The sequence below is a fragment of the Phoenix dactylifera genome, chromosome 12, assembly GCF_009389715.1.
Source record: "Phoenix dactylifera cultivar Barhee BC4 chromosome 12, palm_55x_up_171113_PBpolish2nd_filt_p, whole genome shotgun sequence".
Taxonomy (NCBI): domain Eukaryota; kingdom Viridiplantae; phylum Streptophyta; class Magnoliopsida; order Arecales; family Arecaceae; genus Phoenix; species Phoenix dactylifera.
Genome location: NC_052403.1, coordinates 6,007,125 through 6,034,129, shown reverse-complemented (window position 1 = coordinate 6,034,129; position 27,005 = coordinate 6,007,125). Strand labels below are relative to the sequence as shown.

The 27,005-nt window shown below is 35.6% G+C and overlaps 1 protein-coding gene across 1 annotated transcript; it reads right to left on the bottom strand.

The window, feature by feature from the left end:
- On the bottom strand, positions 1-21,542 carry LOC103718132 (V-type proton ATPase subunit a1-like). Its single transcript, XM_008806807.4, has 18 exons — positions 21,186-21,542; positions 17,532-17,576; positions 15,981-16,100; positions 15,771-15,878; positions 14,449-14,562; positions 14,198-14,371; positions 13,786-13,923; positions 12,268-12,375; positions 11,969-12,076; positions 11,737-11,885; positions 7,203-7,356; positions 6,542-6,702; positions 2,557-2,763; positions 2,283-2,466; positions 2,117-2,200; positions 1,346-1,539; positions 1,187-1,246; positions 1-851 (listed from the first exon to the last, which is right to left on the bottom strand). Exons 1-18 carry the CDS (start codon positions 21,327-21,329, stop codon positions 647-649), a joined length of 2,457 nt encoding a protein of 818 aa, XP_008805029.1. The 5' UTR covers positions 21,330-21,542; the 3' UTR covers positions 1-646.
- Between the last annotated feature and the right edge of the window lie 5,463 nt (positions 21,543-27,005).

Sequence of the window (27,005 nt, the reverse complement as noted above, 5' to 3'; positions counted from 1 at the left end):
TAGCAGCAAGCAAGTTTCATTTCATCAAAGTCCACCATGATACCCTGAATACATCTTCTAGAAGAGGGGGAAAAGCATTCTCTACAGCAATTTCAAAAGTTCGCATCCATACAGATTACACGGATTTCAAAAGCAACATAGTGATACAAGGCTGGATGAAAGCCAACTCTAAACGGTCAACAGTGCCTTATCAAAAGAAAGCTTTTCCTTCAAATGGAGAATTAAAAAGTAAGTTGACATACAAAAAGCATGAAGGGGAAGGATCTGTTTTATGGAAAAAATCTACATTTATATTGGAGTTAAAAAATTAGAATCTGCTTCCCCTAGATGACATATGACTTTCAGAAGTTCAACTGTATTGCCAAGCACCAGTCTGTTCTAAGAAGTAATTATCTTACTGTAACTTTACAAAATATCTCTCAGTTGCTTGTTTTCTCCGCACTGACAGCTAGGAGGCGAATGAAGAAGAGTTTTTGCACTGTTAATTAAAGTGCAAATGCTGCACTTGGATCCACGACTACATATATAGCTCTCATCTGATCATGGTGCAGCAAAGTAATGATTTCTATCTTTCACCTGTTTATTCTTTTATCTTTCGCATACTTCCCATCAATAAGAATCAAAGTTTCTGAAGGAATGCCACCGATCAGTCTTCCTCATCTGCTAGGGAGGCAAATGAAAAGGGTCTGAACTTATAACCATCACCATGGTAGAACTTGTTCATAAATTCAACCCAATGGAGACGCAGAGCATGAAGAAAGGCACTTAACGTCTCCATCATCAGCAATATGAATGCTGTTGCAAAGGCAAAAACTGCAAGCCCAGCTATCCGAATGATAGGGTTGTCATACCTGTAGACATGATACTCTTATTAAATTGAATTACATGTTAAACATTAGAACATTAGAGGGTTTAATCTGGCTGTCTAAAATGTATGTTAGTGTGGCCTTTTCAAAGTGCATTAGACATAAATGCTGATCAGAAGTTTAAGAGATGGACAGGACAGAAAGTCTTGTAGAACGACCTATATGTTGTGCGGAAAACTCAAATGACAACTAAAGATCCTGCTAAAAAAATGTCTTTCACAAGGGAAGAAAAAATAATAACATAAAGAAATTGTACATCTTATAAAACTAGAAACAGTACCAAATAATTAAGATGAGGAAATTTTGAAGTTAAAACTCACCCCCAGGCTAGGAGTAGTATTTTCTCATAGAAAACGGTTGACAGCTCTGAATGCGCCAAGCTGAATACATAAAAACACCACCAAAACTGGTAACTAAGGTATACTATGTTATATGTAAGCATTATATGATGCAGTGTCTGAAAGACTAATATAACATACCTCAAAGCCCAAAGACGAAGATATGATGCAGTGTTTGAGACTGCACCAAGAACGAACTCAATGGAATGTATCATCTGATGCACAAATACCTCACCGAAATTAAAATCATCAAGGTGTTGTCTTCCAGAATCAGGTTCAAGATCAAAATCCATTTCAGATGTCCCAAGGATGCCATAGGTACGACCTTGAAATCTCTGCATAACATTTTATAAAAAGCAATAAATATGTGCTCGTACAGTCTCCAAACATACATGTCCTTGGTTTTCCTTTTTTCCCACAATTTTCATTGACTATAGTTGTTCCCAAGTCTTCTGTTACCACACGAGCATGCCCACTAGATCAAGGACTAATAAAATTTAACACTAAACATGGAAAAAAAGAAATACATCGCACTCAAAACCTACTATAAGTGATGTGCCTGATTGCAGGCAAGAACACAAGAGTAAATGCAATTGTAACATGTTAGACAGAATCAAGGCCTTGTATAAGGATATGTAAACAAAACAAGGACATCCCACCATACACATTAATCAAAGAGTATTTAGCTGCAGTTAGTTTCGCATGGTAGTTGCTCAAAAGCCACAACCATCAAGCCTTATCCCAGCTATTTGTATCTACATATCAATCATTCCATTTGAAGTGCAAACTTCAGTGAAAATTCCAGATTTCTAACTTGTTTCTCAATGTAACACTTAGTTGCAAGTTTTTTTTAGAGAATTCAAATGTAATAACTATCAAGCAGCAACCAAGATTTCAATGTGAACAAGGTACCTCCATATTGAGCTTTCTTAGGATGAAAGGCTTTGGAAAGAGCATCCAAGGAACTGCCACAATAGCCAGAAGCAATAACAAAATCTGCAAGAAGAATCTGGCAAACTTTAATGGAAAAAGGCAGAGCAATATCTTCATGTAAAAGAGATAGGTGTAACATGTGAACCTGCAGTGGTTTCTGACCCCAAAACAACTGATTTTCACCAAGGTCACTGGTTGGGTCCAGGAACATATAAATCATCACATGATATAAATCAGCTTGAGAGCCTGTGCACCACTTGATGAGAATGAGGAGTGAAAGATAACCAAAAAGACTGTTGAGAAAGATCATCTGCGGCATAAACTGATACCTAAAAAAAGGAATATGGAATATGTTGTCCTCAGTCTTTCATAAGTAGGCAACATCATAGAGAGAATATACGAGCATAATCACAACATACCTAATATCAAGGGAGCTTCCACGGAACTTTGCATTAAAGTAACCTAGTATGATACCTAAATTCATCTGAGACACACCAAACAATATAGACATCTTCATTTTGAGGGAGTTCAGAAACGGTAGCTCAGAAAGACTCCCACGCCATCTTGGATCCACCCCAAATGGGTATGGATCATGGTACTTTACAAGACCAGTAGTGCGTGCATCACTGAGGCAAACTGAATCAGTTTTACATATTCAAATATAGATTCTTAGCAAGAAACCTAAATTTCAAACATCTAAGAGCATACAGGAGCGAAGTTTAGACTATTTAATTACTTGCCAAAAATCAGTTCTTCTTGAAGGCAAGTAGACTTAAATCTTTGAAAGAAATCGAGAACGAAATGTAACAACATGGCAAAAATATAAGACGAAATCATTAACAAGATGTAAAATGGTGTCCAGGAAAAAAAAGAAGTCAGGTGACATGTAGATGAGAGAAAAATTAAACATATGATATTAGAACTTGGTTAAGAAAAATAGAAGGATAAAAAATTGCCTAAAAGAAAACAGTAGCAACCCAACAATAAAGTAGAAGAGATGAGAGTAGCAGAGAGCAAGAAAAATCCTAGACAATTCATGTTATACTAATCTGCACTTAAAAAATGCTGTGACATCTACTGATCTTGATTCACATATCAATGAAGAGCAGATGAATTTTTCTTCCACAATAGTTTATTGAGACCTTCTAGAACAGCACCTGCTCTATTTCAAAAATTCAGACACCTCATATCCCATTGTCCCCCCGCAGTGGCCTAATGCAAATGTCAGGGAAATATTCTTATTCTGTTGTCTCAGTTCAAGTTATGCCATTGGTAAAAAGAGTTGCTAATAAATGTTCAGGAATTATTGCAAAAAGGCTGCAAATAATGTTTATAATATGTTGTATTTAAATAAAGGAATACGTTAATGGATGCTCTAGGGGCATTTGTTAAGGTGATTGCTCCCATTAATCAATGATGGTGCATTTTATACTAATTTGCTCCATCATAATTTCTAAAATACCTCCACCTCAATCATCAACGTGTCTATTCCATTTTTTTCCCTCACCAAATCAGTGGTCAAGATTTTCTTTCAGTTGAGTCTCATTGTTAATGTTAGAAATACTTAAGTTAGGATTGTAAATTACTTATGTTAGGATTTATATGTTGCCGTGAAAAAACTTGCACTACTGCTACAGATCACATATCCAATCACAACTTAGATGACCATCAAATGTGGAAGTTATGAATTGGCGGACTACACAGGGTGAGATAGCATCAGTTGGGGCCTGGGTTACCATTCTGCAAATCAGTTACTGCAATATAGGATTGATGAACTGAGCAATGATAGGAAGGGTGACCTTTTAGCATTTTAAAAAAACTTACAATGTTTAATTCCTCACTGACCTGTTGACCTCCAATCAAATGTTGGCATGCCATTTAAGATAATGAGGTCAATGGATGCCCTGGGTGTTTGGCTCAAGTGCTGAGCTCACTAACAAATTAAAGACTCCAGGCTGAATCTAAAATGTATACATGTCCTGACGATAGATGGAAATGATTAAAAGAACTAAAAGAAGAGTGGAAAACCATTTCATGTAAACTTCAAGAGGTTAGAATCTAGACCACTATAATTTGTATGTCACAGAGTTAATGTCATAATTAAAATAAAAAAAGTTTTCTCTTTTGGCCTATATGGATGCTTTACATCAAGGTTTATCATGCCAGTAGGTACCAGTGTACCGACCGTACCGTACCGGTATTTATGTGAACCAACCAAGGTTCATTATACTGGTACCGGACTCCGTACCAGTGCCACACTAGTATAGTGTCAGTACGGTACGGTATGCGGTACATCTGGCGTACCAATACTCAATACGCCACCGGTACTAGTATCGAACCGGTATGGTATGCTTGGTATTGTCCGGTTTGGTACGATGGAACCAACCATACTGTATTGGTACCGAACCGGTAAATGGTATGGAGGGTATACTAAGTCTCGGTATACCAAACTGGTACCATATCGACCGTACCCATATTGTAATAGAATAGTATTGGTATGGATCTGGTACCAAGACAACGAACCTTGCTTACATGATGAACAACTAAAAGACATAACTCATATGAATAATGCTATACAACACCCACAACGTTGCCTTGAAAAGCTCGAAGCTAAATCTAAGATTTGGTTTGCGAGGGTGGGGTGGTTGTTTTATGGAGCCAAACTTCTATTTTGCCCACATTAGCCTCGGAACTTATTTTTGAACTTTTGAAAAATTCAGATGCTTTTGAGGACCCATATCTTCTTGCCAAACATGTACAAGACAAAGCATGAGCTCTACCAAAACTTGATACAGCGCAAAATTGACATGATCAAAGGTGTCATGTTGCCCATTAATATTGGTGGTTGAACTTACTAAGCCACTATTAACATTGGTGGTTTAAACCTACTAAGCCACTATTGTAACAATTTTTTTGAAAATAGAAATTGTTGGGTGGCGGAGGCCCGGCGGAGACCGACGGAGGCTGGCGCCCGGCCCTTTCGTGATTTACACGGCCGACCCCTGTTTCGAACGAAACAGGGGAATGACTACGTAAATCGCGAAAGGGCCCCGCGCTGGCCTCCGCCGACCTCTATCCCTCTCTCTCATTCTCCCTCTCTCCCATTTGTTCAACTGTGTCGGTACGCGCCCGGCACGATGCAGGCCCGTACCGACTCGTCCTGCCGAAGAACCGGTACGGTGCCCAGTACTGGTTCCACCAACGTTGGTACAATCCTACAAGTTGTGTAATTTTCAAAACTTTCATACCCTGATGAAGCCTAACTCCATTATTATTCTCAACATAGTCATGCTATTTTATGCACATCAATTTCCCAACTTTCTAACCACAATGTCCAACAAAAAAGGAAGCTCTCCTTTTAGTTAGTGACATGGTATGCCGTACCATACCAGATGGTACCGAACGTACCGTACCGTACCGGTGGCATACCGACACTCGGTACACTAGATGTGCCACGTACCGTACCATACCGACACTATGATAGTGTGGCACTGATACAGGGTCCGATACCGATACGGAGTCAGGTACCGGTACGGCGAACCTTGGTTAGTAATACAATAGCTGGAATTAAATTGTCCTATAAAACATTCATCAAGTCTAATTACCTCAAGTCAGATTAACGGGCAACAATCTTATTATTACAAAGATGCTTCTCCACTTAAACCATGCTGCCTTAATCTTATTGTGAATATATCAATTGTTTCCCTACTTGCAGGTACTACAAGTCCTAGATACCAAATAATATAATTGGAACCTCGTAGCCAATTGTCTGTCCTTCAAGTGCCATTTTGGGGTATATTGTGGCAGATTGCAAACACCTCAATCCTAAGCCTTCATTATGCTGAACAAATTTGTGCACATAGAAATCCTAGTATCTGGTGGTGAAAATGTTTTAAATATGCAGGCAAGAACAAACTACCAATTCTTGTGTGACATCAATGCAGCAGATTGACACATATTCCAATATTAATTATGTTAGTTTTAGAAAAAGGTAAATTGTCTGTATTACCAAACGTTTTTAGTTGAAAGTATGCAAATGCCATGTAGCGGTGAAAAAGCATTGACTTAATTCTACTGGGAGCCAGGATTATGCAGCCCATTGTTGCGTTATGGCAATGACCAATACTAGAATATCTCTGCTCTATGTTGCCAATTAAACAGTAGGTCAGAGCAACATAATGGCACAGGATGCATTTATGGAACTTCAAGTGCATATTATACAAAATGACCATGTGAAAACACCAAGAAATTTTCTGAAAGAAATAGAAGCTATAGGCTTGGTATTAAACTCATAAGGCAAAGAAGATGTCTCCAATAAATACTCAGCTTTCAAACAAAGTTTAGTTTTAAATACTGAACAATACCATATAAAGATGGTCAAGCATACAACAGATTTTATAGTACCTGCAACTGATCTCCCGACATTTATAAGCAGATTCACCAAAGATGTGAAATGGGACTGAAAAAAATTCATTATATATTAATCCACAATAGATAGAGAACAATGCCATCAAAAGGAGTACATAGCGCCCTCCAAACGCCATCCCCATGAAGCTGCCAAGTTTCTGAGAAATAAGTCACATACAGAAGTTACCCAGTTAAAGGAGTAGACAAAAGTACTTGCCAAATATTGCACATAGTTTTAACATGAAGTTAAAAGAGAAACAGAACAGAGAAATAACTTCTACCATGAATTATGAAAAACACCTTTTAAGTATCAAATGCACATTGTAAACATCTACTAGTTTGAGACATGAAAAATTGGAAAACCAAAATGAAAGCATTCATGTTGGTTGCCATTTATTTATTTTACCATTAAAAGTTTTAAAATTGCCAATGAGTTTTATATAAAAATGCAAAACCTTAAAAGCCATATTAAGGTTTCATAGAAATGAAAATCAGATTTTTTAATCATATGCAAGGCCATATATTTCTCCAATTCATAATATAAGATTCTGTAAAACCACTGCACCTCTAGAATATTTCCAAAAAGAGTACAGGCATGAACTCATTTAGAATGTAATGTCTCTTTCGAGTAATTCAATGAAGTAAAAGGTATACATACCTGAGAACCAAGCCTTTTCTCACGAATAATAAGCAATAACGATCCCAACAATAAACATATACCATGGCCCCAGTCTCCAAACATCACAGCAAAAAGAAAAGGAAATGTAATGACAGAGTACACAGCAGGATTTGCTTCTTGATATCTAGCAACACTGCACAACAATATAGTTGAATTAATAACAGAAATATGATTCCATGACAAAAGACATAGCAAGCAGAATTCATTTTACTAACATCATTGTACTGCTTCATCAAGAGTATGTCATTGTAAATTTTGTTTAGAGTTCTCAGAAATACTATATATAACTAAGCATTCTTACAGGATCAAAATAGTTTCACTTGGTCATATAAAAGTTTTCCTGTACTGTGTGAGAAATTTTCCACTTTAATTTATCAGAGAAGCTGGCAAGTGTTAAATATACTTGAAATTTTACAGAGTAATAAAGGAAAACTTCAATCATTTCCTAGATTACCGATTTCAGCCTTGAAGCAGGACCGATCTATAATTTAACATTAGCTAAATCAGGCATTCAAACCAAGAAACTTTTTCAAGCAAACTCTGCATCATAAATAGCCAAATAGCAGTATTCTTTCCTCAAGATGCTGCTATATATAAAATCCCGGAACACATCAACACTCAAGAGCATCCAGATTGCACTAGCAAAAGATCATGTTAGTAATTAAATAGAAATTTCAAATAAAACATTACTTCGATTTAGCCACGCTAAATATGAAAGCCATGGGATAAATTAGGTTTAATAAAGTGAATTATAATAGAACAGGATAACATTTTAATATATAAAAGATAATATTAGAATAATGCATCTTAGCTAGTTGATAAGTTGAACTTATGGTATTAGAAGATCATAGTATTAGGTTCAGAAACCACGAGTAAGTAACAAGCACTGTCCTATAAAGTTAATCACCCTTTATAACAAAGTTTGAGTTCACATCATATTATCAGCTTCCCTCATCCAATGAAGCACTCTACCAAAAATATAACCATGCCAGCTATATAAGCAAAGCATTAAATCCATTATTCCCCTCTTTTCAGGTAACGGTCCCAATTTATGTGATCCCTCAACCTGAGAAGCATAAAGCAGGAAATGGAAAAAAAAGAAAAAAAAGGAAGCAACCGTGTGGGGGGAGGGGAGGGAAGTAAAAGCCAGTGTGGACATGGGGAATTGTCCATTTACAAAATATCGCGTGCTTATATCTCTAAGAAATAGTTATATGGTATACATATTTGTCTGTTTGTGGACAAAAAAGTACTAAAAATATATCTACATAAGAAATAAGTGATCTATAAGTAGGTTTAGTTTTAGTATTAACTTAATATTTATCATATTTTACTTGTGTCTACATTTTATAAATTGTACCATTATAAGACACAAAACGAATCACATAGATTACTAAGGTAATGTGTTGTCAAAGTGCAAGCAGGCTAACAAGTTGCTGTTTTACTCATTATAGGATTGCATTCATATTGTCCTCATGGAACATGTGCATGTTACTATAAAGTCATATAAACAGGTGGAATTATACAATTTTGAGACTCGAAAATATTGGGAATCATCCAAGATAGCAACATGTCCCCTTGTTCTTGGGAACCCATTACCTAATAAAAAGTGTGGCCTAAAGATACCTGCATGGGAAGTGACAAATAGCCTTTTCAGAGCAGAAGCAGTGGGAATTTACCTAAAATTATGAGATTGTCCTGGAATAATGCTCATTCAGTGCTGATTCAAAATTTTTATACTATATTAAAAAGAGTTGGTAATAAATATTTTATATTATCCTATATTTTCTGTTGTCAACTTTTTGGATGAAGATTCACTTCACTCATAAATTACCTACTAATAGCTTTTTAAAAGTTGGTTAGGGTATGTAGGCAGTCAAGGGACCGCATAGCGCATATATGGTATGGAGGCAGCATATGCAGATGCATAAACAGTTAGTATTTTTTGACTATTTAAAATTAAGTAGAGTGTATTAAATAAAATAAAAAATATAAAGATAGTAATATTTTTTGGATAAATATAGCAATGTTAATAACAATACAACAAACAATTTGTGCTTACCACTTACCTAATAGAATAGTTATAACATAATTAACATAATAACATTATTGATATTCGTATTAGGTTCGTTCGAAACCTATATCCAACCAAGTTATCAGCTTGAACACATGTCATCTACTCCGGCACACATAAGCATGGGTGGATGTGTGGGCCCACACTGCTAAGCGAACTGCATATGCAACTAGACAATGCTAAGCAAGCTGCACATGCAGCCACATGATGCTCAGTAGATTGCTTTTTTGGTCCCTATATGGTATGACTGTATATAATAACCACATATAGGCAATATAGTATGGCCAAAGAACTGCATCCGCTTATGTGGATGCATATGAAGCTGCGTGCACCATATTTTAAAACACTGCCCACTAAATCTTATTAATTCATAATTTCACAAGCTTAATTGAGAAAGAAATTTAATTAAATATTTCTCACACTCATGTATCTCAGTGGGCATCAACTAGTGTCTTTTTCCCAATGAATGAATCCTTCCTATCCACGTGGTAAAGAAAGAACAAGTTGCTATCCCCTTTTCTTATCTACAGTCCCTCTTTTTGAGTGAACTTTTCTACTATCCTGTCAAAATAATTAACTGGACAAGATTTAATATATTGCTCCTTTCAAGATAAATCATGATCGGAGCTTATGTTTTAATACCTTCCATCCCCATCCCTCATCCTTTTCTTTTATATTTAATTAATGTTTTTTAGTATAGGCATTCCATGTGCCTGGTGTTTCTAGTAACAAAGGGAATTCCTGATGTCCTTTAGAATAGGTATAAAGCAGACAATAGTATTTCTCGGAAATGTTATTTACTTGAGATATTGACATTAGCGCAAAATAAGAATCACCTAGTGTTTTATGCCCCTTATGAGACTTTATGGAGAGTTCAAATTGAACCAAACCTTGACAAATGACTTGGAAATGCAAAAGCAAAAAAAGAATTTGGTCAAGTTTGGGCTCAGGTTTTGGCTTGGAAGGATGTGCCAGCAATATACAAAATTTATTTAATTTCCAGTAGTCAGTAGGTATAAATTGTGGAACCACTACCAGACATTAACAACTTCACTCACAAGTATACTCAAGACACTTCACCAGGCTGTGATGATAGAATCAAGCAAAAGAGGTGATAGCAATGGTGGTCATCAAGCTATGTTTGAGGAAGCCTGAGCTAAAGGATGTAAACCACATATTTACTCATTGTGGTTTCACAAACTGTTACTACTTGTTAGCATATTCCTGAAAATTTTCATGAGCTAATCAAGTATTATTACAATGATAGAACATATACTGATGTTGATAGACCAAATCCTTTTCAATAAGCACGCAATACTACTGAAGTATGTCAAGATAAACAAGCTTCGTTAAAGCCAGTCATCAGCAACTATTATTCCTGCATCTATGTCAAGATATGCTCTTGTCCCTTCCAGTGTTATGATTCTTTTAACTTGCACTTGGTTTCTTACGTAATCAACACTGCAGTCTTGATCATAGACCTAGTGAATCAGGTAGTATATTCTTCTTTCAGAACACACAATTCTGAAAAACTTATTGTTATGTCTGATGGTACGCTTTCCAACTCCAAGTTACATGGCTTGGACATTGCCCATCCATGTTTTTCCATCTCTCCTTTATTGATGTTTATATGTGCAGAAATTCCAAGAAGCATTTTTGTTTGTTAGTTTACTTGAGTTATTAAATTGTTGATGTGACATTCTATTTATTACACTATCTTATGGAAAGAAAGATGTTGGAACCCTTAACGGCATGCAATTGCAAATAATAGCAAATTCCACGCAGTAAAAAAATGAAAAAACATAAATCTCCACAAAGCAAATGATTGTTATTATTCTGATGATATGTAGATCAAAATCAATGGACCTTTTGATTTTAAACTTTCACTGTAAAGCTCTTTCCAGAACTTCTTCAGGAATCTTTACATTTATTTGAGTGGAAGTGAATTACATGAAGATGCTTAAATGATAAAAAAATTGTATTTCATTTATACAAGCATGTGTAAAAGGGATACATCAAAAAAATAATAACAATGACAGGTAACGTATATTATTGTCTCAAGACAGGTGAAGTTGAATGCAGCAAAACCAAGGTAGCATAAGGAAAGAAATTTCACAGGAGTAAAAAAATTCTGGAGCAGATATTCTGTCATAGCATGAAATGTATGCTAACAAGTTTTCTTCAAAGAATGAAAGCATAAAATGCAGGAAGCAAAATTTACTTTATATATCAAATGACGAGAACAAAGTAATTCACTATGTCAAAATGTAGTACTGCTTTATAGAGGCAGTTTACATAGGCAAGAACCAGCAATTTTTATATGTTCAGTGCATTGACACAGCCTTCACTGAAATAAGCATTAATTCTTTTGTAATTCACTATGTCCAGAACAGAAATACATATACAAAATCATCTTTTTGTACAGTTTCAGAGACAAACCCATATGCATCAATAATTTCCTGAAATGCATGAGTAAATCGGTTAGTTCTGAAATATGTAGGCGGTGATTCAATAGCATGCATCACATGAAATATTATCCCCGCTTGTGAATTGCTGTCAATTGTTGCACGCTGCAAGGCATCTTTGATCTGTAGCAACAGAAACAAATTGGGGATAATTGTCATATGATCTCTAAACAAATGTGAAAATACTAAAGCAACAGAAGTATGACCTGAGGTTTTGCAAATATAGGGCACCAGCCTTCACCAACAAGGCATTTTTTTGTCACATCGAAATTGAGCATATTTAACGTATCATATACAGCTTTCTCCTTCCTTACCTGAAAAGGATAAATTGAAAATTACAATTTGTGTGTGTGTGTGTGTGTGTGTGTGTTTTGTGGGGGTGGGGGGAGGGAGTGGGGCAGTTCTCACAACTCTGAAACAAACAAAATGCAACCACAATGTAGCTAACTAACAGAAGAAGAGGATGCAGGGCAGTAAACATAAATGGATAAAGGAATTTCATTACCATGATAGTCCACCTCCACAGTTGAGACCCAATCGAAGCTAGAGCACTATTTCTATGATGGATTCCAGCATCCAGAGTGGCTTCTAATTCAGAGAGACGTGATGACACCTAGACAGTCATAGAAAGTTATGCTAGACAAATTATTCTCTATACCAAAAAATATTATCTATAAAATATATAGGTACTCATCATGAGGGACAAATGTTAACTAGTTCATTCTGTTACTGTTCCCAGTAATGATTGGATCCCCGTGCTTCTACAATATAAGGGCAAATCATATACAAGTTAAATAGAATTGAACAGTGGGTCACCAGAGTGTAAATGTATTCAACATGGTTTCACACTTTCACTAATGATGAAAAATTGTTATCCCCTACATTTTATGCAGTAGTCAGGCCCCATGAATAATTAAAAATCATGCACTAAATGTTATAACACTTCACTGAGCAGCAATAATAGCCTTCTGCTTGGTAAATAAAGCACACTGGGTACAACTAATATGATATAATTTGTTTAAACATTGTTTTCTCAGATACATATTCTAATAGTCAGATTAAAGGAAAAGGTAGAGCTTCTACAAACAACATATGTAAAGCTTAGAAAAAGTGCTCATTACATCCCTCGTAAAAAGCTTAACAAAATAAATTTGATATGGCTTTTCAAGAAAAGAAAAGGCAACTAAAAAGGCTCCTGAAAAATTGAGCAATATCATCAAATAAGCACCTGGACAATACTCAACTAAATATCTGACTTTGGAGTTTGGACAGCATATTGTCTGAGACATAATGATCTTCACTTAATCATTACAAGAAAACAACCAATTACTCGTGATTTCTTTTTAGTAGCAACGTCTTAAAGGATCAAAGGCGGCACATCTGGGGCCACAGGACTGCCAAGAGCTTAGGTGATAGGCAGATGCATAGATAGGCTCTAAAGGGTTCGAGGCGGCCCAAAATAAGGTATTCATTAACAAACGGAAAATAATCTAGAAATATAGTTGTAATCTGAAAATGAAAAATAGCATGCCAAATAAGATGTACTAAGTCAATATGAAGAGCAACAACTTGAAAACTTTCCATACTAAGTTATAACTCAATCACATTCTCCATACCCAAACACAAAGCCAAACATTGAAGACAGCACCTAGGCAGCCTGGCCTAGGCAGTCAACATGGCTGATTTTTAAAAAATTGTTCATAAACGAATAAAGAAATTCACAGTTACATAACAAAAAAGAGGCAGACAACTATGTTATCCTTAACATTTAGCAGAACACCTTATGTCCCAGAATCTCAATGAATCTTGTCAGTAGAAACCATTACCTTAGAGCAGTTTCAGTTTAATGATATTAGATGACAAGTATTTACTAAATTAACCATTACATTTTGTCTATGACAATTTATGATTCCAACAGCAAGCCATGTCATATATCTTTCAATTGCTGAAATTAGTAGAAATTTCACATCCCTGACAAAAGGTCCATGATGTCTAAATGGTTCGGCCTCATAAAGTAGAATACCTCACGAGTCATTTGACTCTGCTTATTAGTGTCCTCAGGAACAGGATAGCAATTTGCTCCAAAAGCTTCACAAATTTTAATTATTTTTGTTTTAGCCTGCTCCCCAGAAAAGAAAACTACAAAGACTATTTTTTCTACCTGCATAAGACCAAATTGGAGAAGTCAGGACTAGGAACTCATATAATGTAGCAGCAATTATGAAGAAATAAGGGAAAAATTAAAACAAATATTTCCTTCGTGCATCAAAAATACCATTCAAGTTATACAAGTGCATAAAAAGCGTAGTATCGTTGCAGTGAAGAAAAATGAGGATGCAGTGGTAAAGGGGTGGCAATGGATACAGTTCAAAGCCTCCAGCTTATGAAAGTAAAATCAGAATACATAGATAAAGAAAAGGCAGGAGTTATCAAACCATTTCTCCTGATACTGGATCCATGACATGTTCCTCCGCAGGTGCTTGATTAAAAAACATATTTCCCCTTGTAGTTCGGAAGAGCAACCTTTCAAATCTTAGCGCTTTCCATTTACATATAATCCCACTGATGAATCTCAAACCAGCCTTGTTTGACATCTCAGACAGTGTTTCCTTCAAAGACATATGTTTAGATTAAAGAACCAGAATAATATTACCAACAAAGTAATATTAGACTAAAAGTAGAAAACCTGATCAAATAAGGATAGGCTCTCCTGATCTTTCTCCTTAGAATATACATTTTCATCTAATTCTCTCTCAGCTGGAATTTCATGATTTTGACTGGACCCAAGGAAGCTACCTGCCTGGATTCAAATATGTGAGAAGGTACAAGTCCCGATTAACTTCTATCTAAAGAAATATAAGGTATATGTGAAAAAATATAAATACATGCAATTTATTATGAGTACCACTAAACTGAAGCTGGATTGAAATTGGTGTCATGGTCAAAAAAACATCTCGTATTGTTAACAGATAGGTAGGTCATACAAATAGCACCCCTGATGATATTGTAGATTTGCAGAGACTAGTATAACAGCTGTAAAAGAGCTGCAAAGTTAAAAGGGCGCATCAGCATAAAAACAGCTTACATTGTTCTTAGCTATTGAAAGATGCTTATTCCTTCTTAAACTAGCCACTGTCTATCATCCAAACCCCAAGTTATGATATTTCAAATCATTCCAAGGTCAAACATTTCAGACAAGATACAGGTTTGCTGTCACAGCCATGTATTCAGAATTTGGATAAGAGCTTACTTGTCTTAACATTTTTGATCCCTACTCCTCTGAGCTAAGGGCTCTATAAAAAAAAAAGTACTGCAAGATCATGCATTCACGACAGCGAAGGTCCAGTGAGGATACCAAGCACTATGGATGAAATTATTGTATTGTCTTACTGTTTGATTTTCACAGAAACTTTATTTACAATTTAATCTCTTCAGGAGATCCAACGCTGTCATATGTGACAGTCTCAAAGTAGAAATCGCAAACCCCCTATACAGTATACAAGCCTCTCCAGAACAGATTACAGAAACAGTCACCTTCAGGTTGATGCACTCCACATCTCCTCCTACAATAAGCCAGAAAATAAATAGGAAGAGCACAGTTATTCTACATTTACTACATATTCAATGCAGAAAATTCCCAAAATAAAACAAATGCCTTAGTCTTTTTCCAGAATTTCAGAAACCCCTCTGTACAGAAAGCTGAAGGATAGCCTAACTTGACCAAGGATCAAAAGAATTGCGTAAGCAAGCAATTACAGCAAAGCAACATATATCACAAAAGGAAACCTTAAGGGCAGCAATGAGGAGAAATTGGTTTAGACATAAAATTTCTAAGAATTTGATAATGCTCCAGTTATAGAGGGAACAGAGTGTGAGGATAACGATTATCTTCCCAATGTCAATAGCAAAATTAACTATACAAAGTAATGATGACTGGAGATGGATGAAGTTGCATGAGTAACACATTAAGGAGCATAGAGCAAGTAACTAGTAATGACCATAAAGTACCTTTAACAAAACTAACTTAAATTCAAGAAGCTCATTATATGCCTGTCGCAATTGCTCATTATTCATATTCATTTCAAGAAGTTCAGCCTCATGTTCGGCCAATTGCACCTGAAAAGGAAAATGGTATCTACATTGACATCTAATAGTTTAACTTGAAAAGAATGAAAGAACCTATTCAAAGAGTTAGGGTAGAGAACATGGACAATCTACCTCTAGCTCCTCCAAGCTAATAGGTTGCAAAGCAGGACAAGCAGAAGATGTGATGCCGGCCTTGCTAATCTGATCGCTGAAAAATCTCAATTTACGTGACATCTCCCCACATCGCTTCACCTGTTAGATAAGCATTAGGAAGAAAATGAGTTAAGATCACAATAATATAAATTCATTCAAGCATATTGCATGGAATAAAGGAGGTAATATAAAAATTAGTCAAAAGAAAAAATGATAAATCCATAGCAAAAGAAAGGTATCAATCTAAAGATTATTCCATTTTTTCAAAAAAAAGAGACTCAAATTCATAAATCTATTAAAATATCGATTCCATTATGGAAAAATGTCTAAAGAGAATAAGTTAAAATTTGATCTAGTTGAGTACAAGCTTTGATCCAACCTAAGGAGTGGATGCTCAAAGATCAACAGATTGAATCCACATTTAACATGAAGAAGGAAATGAAAGGAAAGCCGAAAGCCCTTTTTGGGTATTCCTTACAGAACAGATAAATTTGCTGGTACAGTTGCCATGCACATGAAGCAACAATTAAATTTCCCAAACCAACCAAATCGCAGGGTTGGCATTTAAGCAAGCGAAGCGAGGACCTATTTTTACATAGAAACTATGAAAATGTATCCCAATATGGACCAAGCTCCTACAGCACCCCTTGGTTACCTCTGATCTAATACATCTTGCAGCAATATCTACTAACTAGCATGATTAAACTTAATAAACAAAGTTGTGAATTTTGAGGTCAGGTTTGGAATGAGTATGCCCAAACAGACATTTTAAACAGAATATAATTGATATCATGCAAAATTTAAGTGAAACAAATCTTACCTTGCCAACATATAATGAAATGAACCAGAGAAGGAACATATTAGTTCAAGCATCCCATGTTGGTTGAACCAAATGATTATTTTAAAAAAAAAGAATAAGAAAAGTACAAACCTTAATCACTGGTAACTCTCCCTGTATGGAAGATGAATTGTCAGGAAAGTATTTAAGAATATATTTAGCCGTGAGTACATTTTGAAATGAAACTGGTGTATTGTTAGTAATTGAGTCTCTATTTCGGTTCTCAAGCAAAACACTTGCAGTTGGATTAAGAAGTCATCCTTTCATTAAATTGTGGACAACTCCTGGGTTTTAATTTTTTTGTTTGCCATGCTATCACTTCAGCAGGACTTGTTATAACTCTGGTTCACTCTGATATAACCTATCCTTTCACTGGTATTGAAATGGGGGGGAAGTGGGGAAACTGCAGCTACAGGGGTATTCTATAATCTTAGACATCTTTATATATGTCAAAAAGATCATGAGCAAAAAATCTAGGGAGAAATATTATAAATCAGGTGAGTTCAACACTTGGGGGAGCAAAATCAAAAATTTACAGAATAAAGTGCACTGGTGACTTTAATACCAAAGGAACCACATCAGTGATTATAGCATTGTTGTAATAGTTACCATAAGCATGTCACATTGCTTTTTCACAAGTAGACTCCATATTAAATTGAACAGAAGTCAAAGCAATCTAAGAAAGTACGTACCTGATTGACAAAAGTTCGCTGAAAGGGGCTCTTATCATCATTTAACTGCCAAAAAATGGTATAAAAGAGGCAATGGCATCTGAGATATCTGATTAAAGATGAACTGCATAAATGCATCACAAAGACAAGGTATGCTGATCAAAAAAGGGAAAAAAAACTATTTACATATGGTGCACAAGGCAGGGGGTCACGATCTGCCCACCCACTTTTCCTTGTGTCTTGCTGCTGCACAACCCTAAGGACATGTTTGATTGCAAGGACAATTGCATGGAAAACCTTTTTTTGTGGAAAATCTAGTTTTCCATTTGTTTGTTTTAATAGAAAACTGACAAACTTGGAAAGCTTGTTACTATATTTCCAAAGAACTTTTCTTTCCATGGAAAGGTTCTACTTTTCCTTTTCCACAGATTTACTTGCAACCAAAAATACCCTGAACGAACAGGCGGCATTTATGGACACGGAGAAAGGTAGATGAGTGAGTAGCAGTTTTCTACCTGCACCTGTCCATAAGACAGCATTTTCCCCTGATCCTATAGGTGAGTTTGGGTATTTAAAATACATCCAAGTGGCAGTCTTCAGTGACATCAAAGTCATATAAAGCAATACTTCCAAGAGAATGGCAAAGATTCAAACTGTCCAAGAACAACAAATATCAATTCAGACACAAGAAATTCATAAATTTTGTTCTGATATCTCCTATACTACTTTACCATTTGTGTTATTGAACTCCTTTTCTTTTCTAGTTGACCAAATAAATTACTTTGATTTGCATTAGGAAAAGTACATTTTAAATTTGTCAAAAAACAAAGTCACACTAGAGAAAGGTAGAGATATTTTTTTAGCTTCAATATGTACACGAAATATACAAAAGCAAAATCATATTATTATGGCACGTTCCAGTTAGCTTTTTGATGAGGATTGTGTGGCAGAGCCTTTCTAGAATTGTCTCTTAACTATTATCAACAAAATTTAAGCCAAGAAATGAGGATTTGATATTTAAGCCGAAAAGGAGGGGAGAGCAAAAACAGGATTTTTTGTTACTTTATGAATGATGGTAGAATCATCAATAGGAATTGAATAAAATGCAGAAGCAGTTGAGTACAAAATTTTGAATAAATGAGAACAGGATTAAGAGGCACTACAAAAATAGTAACTATCCACCAATATTGTCAAGTAGTTGTAAGTAAGAGACAGAATAAGTGAAAAAAAGAAGACCATTTTTGGCAAGAAGGACAGTCATCCTTGCTAATACCATGAAGAAATTCTTGAGTCAATGCTTCCAAAGTTTTCTCCTAAGAGAAGACATCAAATCACTTTATTTATTTCCACGTTTCAACAAGTTGTTGTATCATTTTGTCACTCAAGTACAGAGCAGATATCTATCAGAGCCAAAACATTCAGGAGAGAAGAGTCTCGCTTTGTAGCATCTGTCAAGCACTTTTTTCCATGTAAAAGATTGATGAAATAAGTCAATTAGACCCTTCCATAAACCTAGATCAAATAACATCCTCCTCAAGAGACTTATCCTCACTACAACTCAAGTGCAAATGTACCTGCCTGACAATGTCAAGCTCATATTTGTAAGACAATTCAAACGTTGCATTATCCTACCTTCTTGTTTTACACACTATCCCCGGCTCACCAAATATTACCCACCCTGCCTGCAACATTAAACCCTTTCTGGAGTAAAATAAACTGCAACTTCCCCATTTTGTTGGCAAAGCACAAAAGTTAATGGACATTTTGCAATAAAAAAATGAAGCACAACTATACCCCAAAAATTATAGCTCCGATTTCACCCTTCTAGTAAACTTACTAACTCATCAAATATCTTTACTACAGTATCCCAATCCCACTTCCTAAGACTTTGTAATGCATATCAAAATAGCAAGACTATAGAGGAAAAGGATGCCCAGCTGCTTGTAGGAACCTTATCTCTTATGAATACTTTAGGTTCTTATTTTTAGTATTGTATTTCAATTTTCTATTGCCTTTCTAATTGAAGTTTCTCAGTGACTTGACGCATAACTATGAGATATCTGATTTTTACAGTTCTCCAGTGTCTTTCAACAAGGCATGTGCACTTAAGAGATGTCATGTGAGTCCTTTATCTTGTGCATTTAACAAGTAGAAAGTGTTTAACAAGATCAAACTTTGATAATATGTTAGGCTAGGTAGGTTTTAGTGCTAAAAAACAAATTTAGTATGGTCAATAAGGCTGTTATATGGATGTGCAGGGGCAGTAAGATTTGAGTAAAAACTTTAAAAGTTTCTTCTCTTTCTTGAAGAAATCTTCATGCTTTCCCTCTAGACGATGCATCCTAGAGAAACTTGGGTGATGAATTAAGTTTCAGTGCTAGTGATGGCTCCATTTTAGTTACATTTTTTCTTTCCTCGTATCTAAAAACAAATTCTTTGAAGCTTTCAAAACTCCAATCCAACAATATCTAAAAAAATTTAGTTACATTTTTTAGTTACATTTATTACCCTCATATCTAAAATGGAAGAACCCTACTTTTAACTTTGACTTTTAATACAAAATTGGGGCTGCCAGGAAATGGCAACAACTCATAATTTTTTTCCTGAGCCCTAGTTTCAGCCTTAGTTACCAGAATCAAGAGCGAGTGAAAAAGCAAGTGTTGGTGCTAGAAACAGATGCTATAGAAACACTAGTAAGGAAGCACTGGAAAGTGGGTGTTGGTTCAACATTCCAGGAAGATTCTGGCTACTAAGATTTCACCTAATAAGTTATCATCTAAACCGCAAAACAATTACCCAGATCTGCAAACACATTGAGATTCTATGAAGTTCTCTCCATCATCAGTCTTATTATTGCAACTCAAGTTGGGTTTTCCATGGTCATATGAATCAGTAGGAAGTTCTAAAACATTCTCAGAGAAACCCAATGGGATGATTAGCTCTTCCAAAAAATACAAGGGCAAATTAACATGAATAACAGTGCGGATGATATAAATGCCAAGATGAGAAGAATCTTGCTAATACCTATGGACCAAATTGTGGCTATGCATGTTGAAGAGCATCATACATTCTGTACTAAAGTAATCATTGATAAGAGGGTTTGCATTAATATTGCATATTAGTAGGTCATCACAAAGTCAAATGACGCTGAGTGAGACAAATAGGCATCCTAAGCAGTTACAGCAAACAATAGTATGATCATCCACAATATAAGGCAATGCCCCTAACCCTTTATCTTCATAAATACAATTCAACAGTAGCTCTACACAACTTATACCCAACCCATATATTTGAATTTCTGAAAGGGAAAAAAATATTTGTTGTTTGAATTTTAATGGATTCCAGGTGCATAGAAAAATTCTCAGCAACCTTATATTTTGCTTGGAGATACCAGTTCAACCCTTCCTTCCATATCAACAAAACCTAAAACAAATTAGTAGTCCCTTTCTTCGTTACTTATGGAAACCAAAGGCCATCAATCATCATATCACAATAGCACTTCTGAAAGAGACTTAAAATCACTAACCAAGAATCAAGACAGCGTGGATCAAATACTATGTTTTAGAGATCAAGAATTGAATCAAACGAGCTTAGAAGGAACGTATACGGATACGTGAAGGTGAGCGCGGAAAACCCAAACAAACAAGAATAGATCTACGAGGCACGGTTCCTTACATCTCTGAATTGAAGCATGCCGAGCTCGCCGAGGTAGGTGATCGCCCGGTGGGCGGACTCGACGGGGATTATGAGCTGGACGAAGCTCATCTTCTCGGATCGCAGGTGATCCATGGGCGGCAAGTTATCGAAGAACTTCATCATCTCTCCAAGAACCGATGGGCGAGCGAGCGATCGAGCGATCGACAACAGGAGAGGAGATAGACCGTGTTTTCGGAAATGGAGAGAACTTTCGAGGCGGGGCTTCAGATCTGGGGAGAGGGGACTCGGACTCTCCCTCCGGTTATTCGATTCGCAACTGCCATTGAATTCAAGAAAGTGCCGAGTTACCCCTCGAGAGGCCCCGGTGTGAGGAGGCAGCGAGAGGGGCGTGTGGATGCCCTTGGGCTTGCGCGGGGTGACCAGGACAGCCTCTCTTACCCGATAACTCATACCCGATAACCCGATAACCCGATAACCTCCAATCTGTAAAAGGATTGTTGTTAAGTAATAATAGACTAATAAATTGGGTCAAATTATTAAACAAGTTATAGAATTAATGCTTGAGAGAATTAAAAGAAATAGAGGGAACAATAAATTAAAGAATATCATGTTTTATTTCCTACTTCAACTTTTTTCATGTGTTTGTTTCCTTTTATATGGATGATAACCCAAAATTCCCTATTTCTTACCATATTTTTATTTACAATATTACAGGATTGGGTATAGATCTATATAAAATAAAGAAATTGGATATGGATTTATACTTCTCAATCCGATTGCAAGCAATTTCTTTTACTCAACTCGGATTCGACTTAACCGGAATTCAAATTATCACCACGACTGGCAACTTAGCTTGCTTTTATTTAAGAAGGAGTATCTGATAGATTTATATGATCCTATGAAGTAAAATTGCTCGTACTACACTTGGCACACATATCTGTTTATTTTTGTTTACATTTTTTTAACTTATTTATCTCTTATCCACCATTTTAATAAGGAACGATTTTGTAGTTAGATCATGAGTATGTCACTAGATTTCCCCCATAGTGAGAGAGTTTTATTTTGATTGGAGGGTTTTTTTTTTTTTTTGGATCTTTCATGTGTTAGTGGTCTTTCTTGAAGGCACCTAGCAAAATTTTTATAACATATTAAGTTATAAAATGTAAATCAGAAACTCTTGTTATTAATACTGAATTCAATATTAGCATCCACATGATAAATGGAGGATTCTATACAAGCTATCCCGGTAAACAGAGAATTTTTCTACACAATCTAGGCTGCATTAAGCAAATAATCATCCAAGCAAAACTTATTTAAACTGGATTGCTTACCCCCTTTATGTACTTGCATGTGAAGTTTTGCTTTCTTTATCAAGGTATGAGTATTTAAGAATCCATGCAATAAACATAGGATGTGTTGTCGAAACTTGGCATGACACAACTATAAAGATTAACCGATATATGTGGCACGATATTTATCATCTATACATAAGAACTATTGATCCAAGCATTGCAAATCATGCATTTTTAAGCCTTGGTTTTATCGTAGTCTATGTGGTGCTACTTTAGCGAGATGTGCATGTAGCAAAGTTAGGCTGGTTTTTAAACTTCACTACAACCACAAGTGACGAGATAGTATTTTTAAATTTTTTATGCTAACCCATGATTCATTTATCCGCAATCTAATACATTGCTATCAATTTGTTATCAAGACAGTTGTCATGCAATCATCCAGTATCTTGGCTAAACTCCAAGCCCAACCTAACCAATTTACACTTTTCTAAAGTTGCAATTGATATTGGCTCGAGTATTTGAAACTTCAAGCTAGGTGCCAAATGCAAAGTCAGAGTAAGGATTTTTAGAAATCAAGATAATGCGTTAATGGTCCATCCTATGGCGAATCAGCTCTTTGAGTTAGTTTTGATGGCCTTAAATCGAACTCAATTACAAGTGTTTAACCTACGGCCACTTTTGCGCTGCATAACCTATACTTTATAATAGAGCTGATTTGAGAATAGAAAATTAAATCCATCTTATCTCAAGTTCATCTTTAATCCTGTGAATCCATATGGCCAAAACTAGATATACACTAGGCGCAATTCCAACTTTTATACTTTGATTAAATAGCTAAAGTCGTAGGACTTGTTTGGTTCGCAGAAAAAAAAAAGAGAAACGTGTCGTTAACAAGAAAACAAATAAATATTTTTCGTTTGGTTTGAGTTTTTAAAGAAAAGAGATAAAAAGTAATATTTTTATGGGAATAAGATTTTCATATTTCATGAAAAAGAAAACTTCTTACTAGTTAGAAATCAAGGTCTTTTTTTTTTCCAAAAGTACTCCTAAGCCATTAAAATCCATGAATAACGTATTTTCCTTTATTATGGGTATAATAGGTATTTTATACAAAAAATTTTAGAAAAATAGGTGCTCAACCAAACATAAGCTACTATGAAATATGCCACTTTTCTATAATCAACCAAACATGCCAAAATTATTTTTTCAGACATCATATTCGCAGATATTATTTTTTAAAAAAATAAATATTTTGATGAGATTTTTTTTTTCTGTGAACCAAATGAGTTCATAGTGCTATTGACCTTCAGGCATCTAGTATATTTTTTACACTTTCCTTTTAAAAAAAATTATTTTGGCTTTTTTCTTTAGTTTTCGAGGAGAAGATTTTTTGGTAGGTTTCTTGTAACACTTTCTTTTTGCTTCTTTTTATTTAATAAAAGAGTTATGTATATTTTGACGGAGACAAGGATAAGCGGCATCCATCATCACAAGCAATGCGCCTAGTGGAGGCATTTTATAGGTCCTCGGGATAGTAGGAACTGAATATAATTTTTTTTCCTCTTCCAACAAGTTTTGTACGTTACACAGGCTCGTTTTGTGTTCACCAGTCCTATTAGCTTGACCTGTCCCAACTTATGGAGGCACCTTGCTGAACTAATGATTTAGATATGTTTTGTATTCACTATTGTTTGTTTTTTGGTGGGAGGAATTGGCAGCAACTTGCCATCCTAGTTCTCAAAAATTTAAGGCTTTTGTAGTTTTTTTTTTTTTAACGCTAAAACAGACATTTCATGTATCACGGATACCAATACATCCAAAGTCAGCAAATAAAAAGTTCCGAAGTACACCAGGTATCTTGTCCTTCCCAACCTACAAGATGCCTTCTGAGTGGTTCGCTATATATGCTGCCATCCAATCCGCCGTCCCATTAGCCTCACGATATATATGCATAGCCTGAAATATAGTACTCTTCCTCACCATCAACTAAATATTGCGGAGCAAATTAATAAATAATCAGTAGATATGCTTAAAAAAAAAGCACTAATTCTGCCTTTGGTCATCAAAAAAAAAAAAGGCTGAAAAGCAGACATGCTCTCCAAGTTTTCCAGTTCGACAAGCACAACAGAACAATGTTTACTTCCTGAGATCAGCCCAGAGGTACAATTTTTGGTGAATAGGTGGGAGGAGGAAAGCTGCATAAAAGGTGGCCATGGTCTCCCTGTTGATTGCCTGCATGAAAGCTGTAAGATTGCTGGGCCTTTTCATTTTGATTAGGTCGTATATGATTGTTCAGTGATTCATTTATAATGTGATTTGAAGGATGAAACTGCTCAAATCATCTAATCTTAGATAGATGGAGAATCTAACTTAAAAAAATTCATTTGATTTCATGGTGTATTTGACCTGTTTGCATGTTTGTAAATTAGATACTTAACAACACTGAGTTTAGTTATTGAAAATGATGAAGATTATACTTGAAGGCATAGTATTGCTTGCTTCATCTGGAAGCACCACCTAAAATTCCATACCTTTTGGTCCTTGGACTGGTAAGCATGCATGCATGCATATCATCTCTTAGTACCAAATTTTTATGGTCAAGTACAATGACCCTTTTTTTTTCTCCCTTGCGGCTCCTTTCTGTTAGGCAAATTCTTCCCGAGTTATGAAGTGCTGTCTTCTTGCAAATTAAGGAACCTCTTTTCATAGTGTGAGTTACCCCACCTTATAGTGGTCCCTCCTCCACCCAAGAAGAATAATGCCATCTCTTGACCACTTCTTGATGCATTACACATTGCTGTAGCTCCTTTAGATTTATTAATTTAATCAAGTTATGGGACCGTGACGACGCATGCTTTTCTATAAGCATGTCTCTCCTCTTTTTTTCTGCCTTCTCTAATGATACAGGGAAGTCTCTCTTCGCCATCTTCTATCATCTAATTTTGTTAGCTATACTCATGCCCGTCCAGTATAAAGCACCGTTATATAAAAAAAAAATATTTTTTTTTCAAGATGAAAGAATTAAGATGAGGATTAAAGGTCTGGACTTCAATGACTAAACGCTATTGTATTGATGTCATTAAATAGCATTACAATAGAACCGAAAGGCAGCTGGAACACAACAGATAGAGGATACAATCAAAACAATAAAACAATATTTTAAATTCTAAACTAATTCTTTGAGTCTTTAGGTTGGCTAACACAAGACAACGAGGAGCAGAATAACATCAAAAAGTCATAGTAACAGCAGAACACCCTTCAATTGCTCTTCATCTACAGGAGGCATGTATTTTAGTGTATATCTGCCAAGCCTTTTCAGGTTGAAAGCATTACTTGCCGCACTTTTCTTTTTCACCTTCCACCGTAGAATATAATAGAAAATAAGGTGGTTGCCAAGCTTCGGAGTTGCAAAACTATGAGCAGAGACAATTGCTAAGGGTCAAAGACTCTGGATCATATATGGTACATTGTTTGTACTAAAATACTGTGCAGCATTCGATGACCGTCCATTTGCTCCTGGGGATGGACGATCTTTAAGCAAAATGCATCATGTATGATACACAAAACAGTCTGATTTGATGGCATTCATCTGCTCATGATGGTCATCGAGTGCTGGAGTCCTGCCAAAAGCCAGTGACTCTCAGATTCTGTCCCTGACTGGAGAGAGAAGCCCATAGGCTGGCTTTTGTTTGTTTGGGGGACGGTGTTAAGGGGCTCCAGGTCTCAATTTTCCCGGGCATCGGGCGGGCATACATTGGGCTCGTACTCTCAGACCGTGTCAGCTGGCCCGCCTCCTGGCCCTGTGGGCACGGATAAATGCGCCTTCTTGACCCAAAATGCCCCCGATTTTGGGATTTCGATACAAGAATATTTCTTGCAGCCATTAAGATATCTGAATGATGCTGAGAAATAGAAAATTTTTTCTAGACCATGCATGTATTTAAAAAAACAAACGAGACTGTAGATTGGGTGGCTGCTTATATGGCCAATCATCCTGGTAATACCTTATGGGAGCATTTAGTAACCACAACAGGATCACCACGGTGATATAAGATTTCCGGTGATCCGAATACTGGAGTGATTTGATTCCAGTGATCTAAAATCAATGTATTTGGTAGGCCATAGTCCAGTAATTAAAAATCTCCGAGTATCCATAAGTAACTTGTTTGGGATGGTATGGAGATTCAAGATCACCGGCTATATAATACCACAAATATTCCTAATATATCTTAGATGGATTTTTTTATGTATTTTTAATTCTCATGAATAAAAAATATAAGCCAATATGCTAATTCCTATAATAGCTCCATAATTTCGTCACATATTCTACTTCTAGTAGCCCTTATCATATATTTATTAATCATATAAAATATATTATAATAAAAATATTAATATATTTATCAATATATTAATTATTAATATATTCTATAAAAATATATTTATTACTCCTAGAAATTATTAATCTTATAAAAATATTTTTTTTATTTATTATAGAATTAATATTTTTATTTATACTTATAATAGAATTTTTAATACTAATAATTAT

Excerpts from the sequence above, each read along its gene's own strand:
- LOC103718132 (XM_008806807.4), bottom strand. The coding sequence starts at position 21,329 with ATGATGAAGTTCTTCGATAACTTGCCGCCCATGGATCACCTGCGATCC. Across the intron at positions 16,101-17,531 it reads AGCGAACTTTTGTCAATCAG|GTGAAGCGATGTGGGGAGAT; the intron begins GTACGTACTTTC and ends CTTATCTAACAG. Across the intron at positions 12,077-12,267 it reads TGTGGAGGTGGACTATCATG|GTAAGGAAGGAGAAAGCTGT; the intron begins GTAATGAAATTC and ends TATCCTTTTCAG.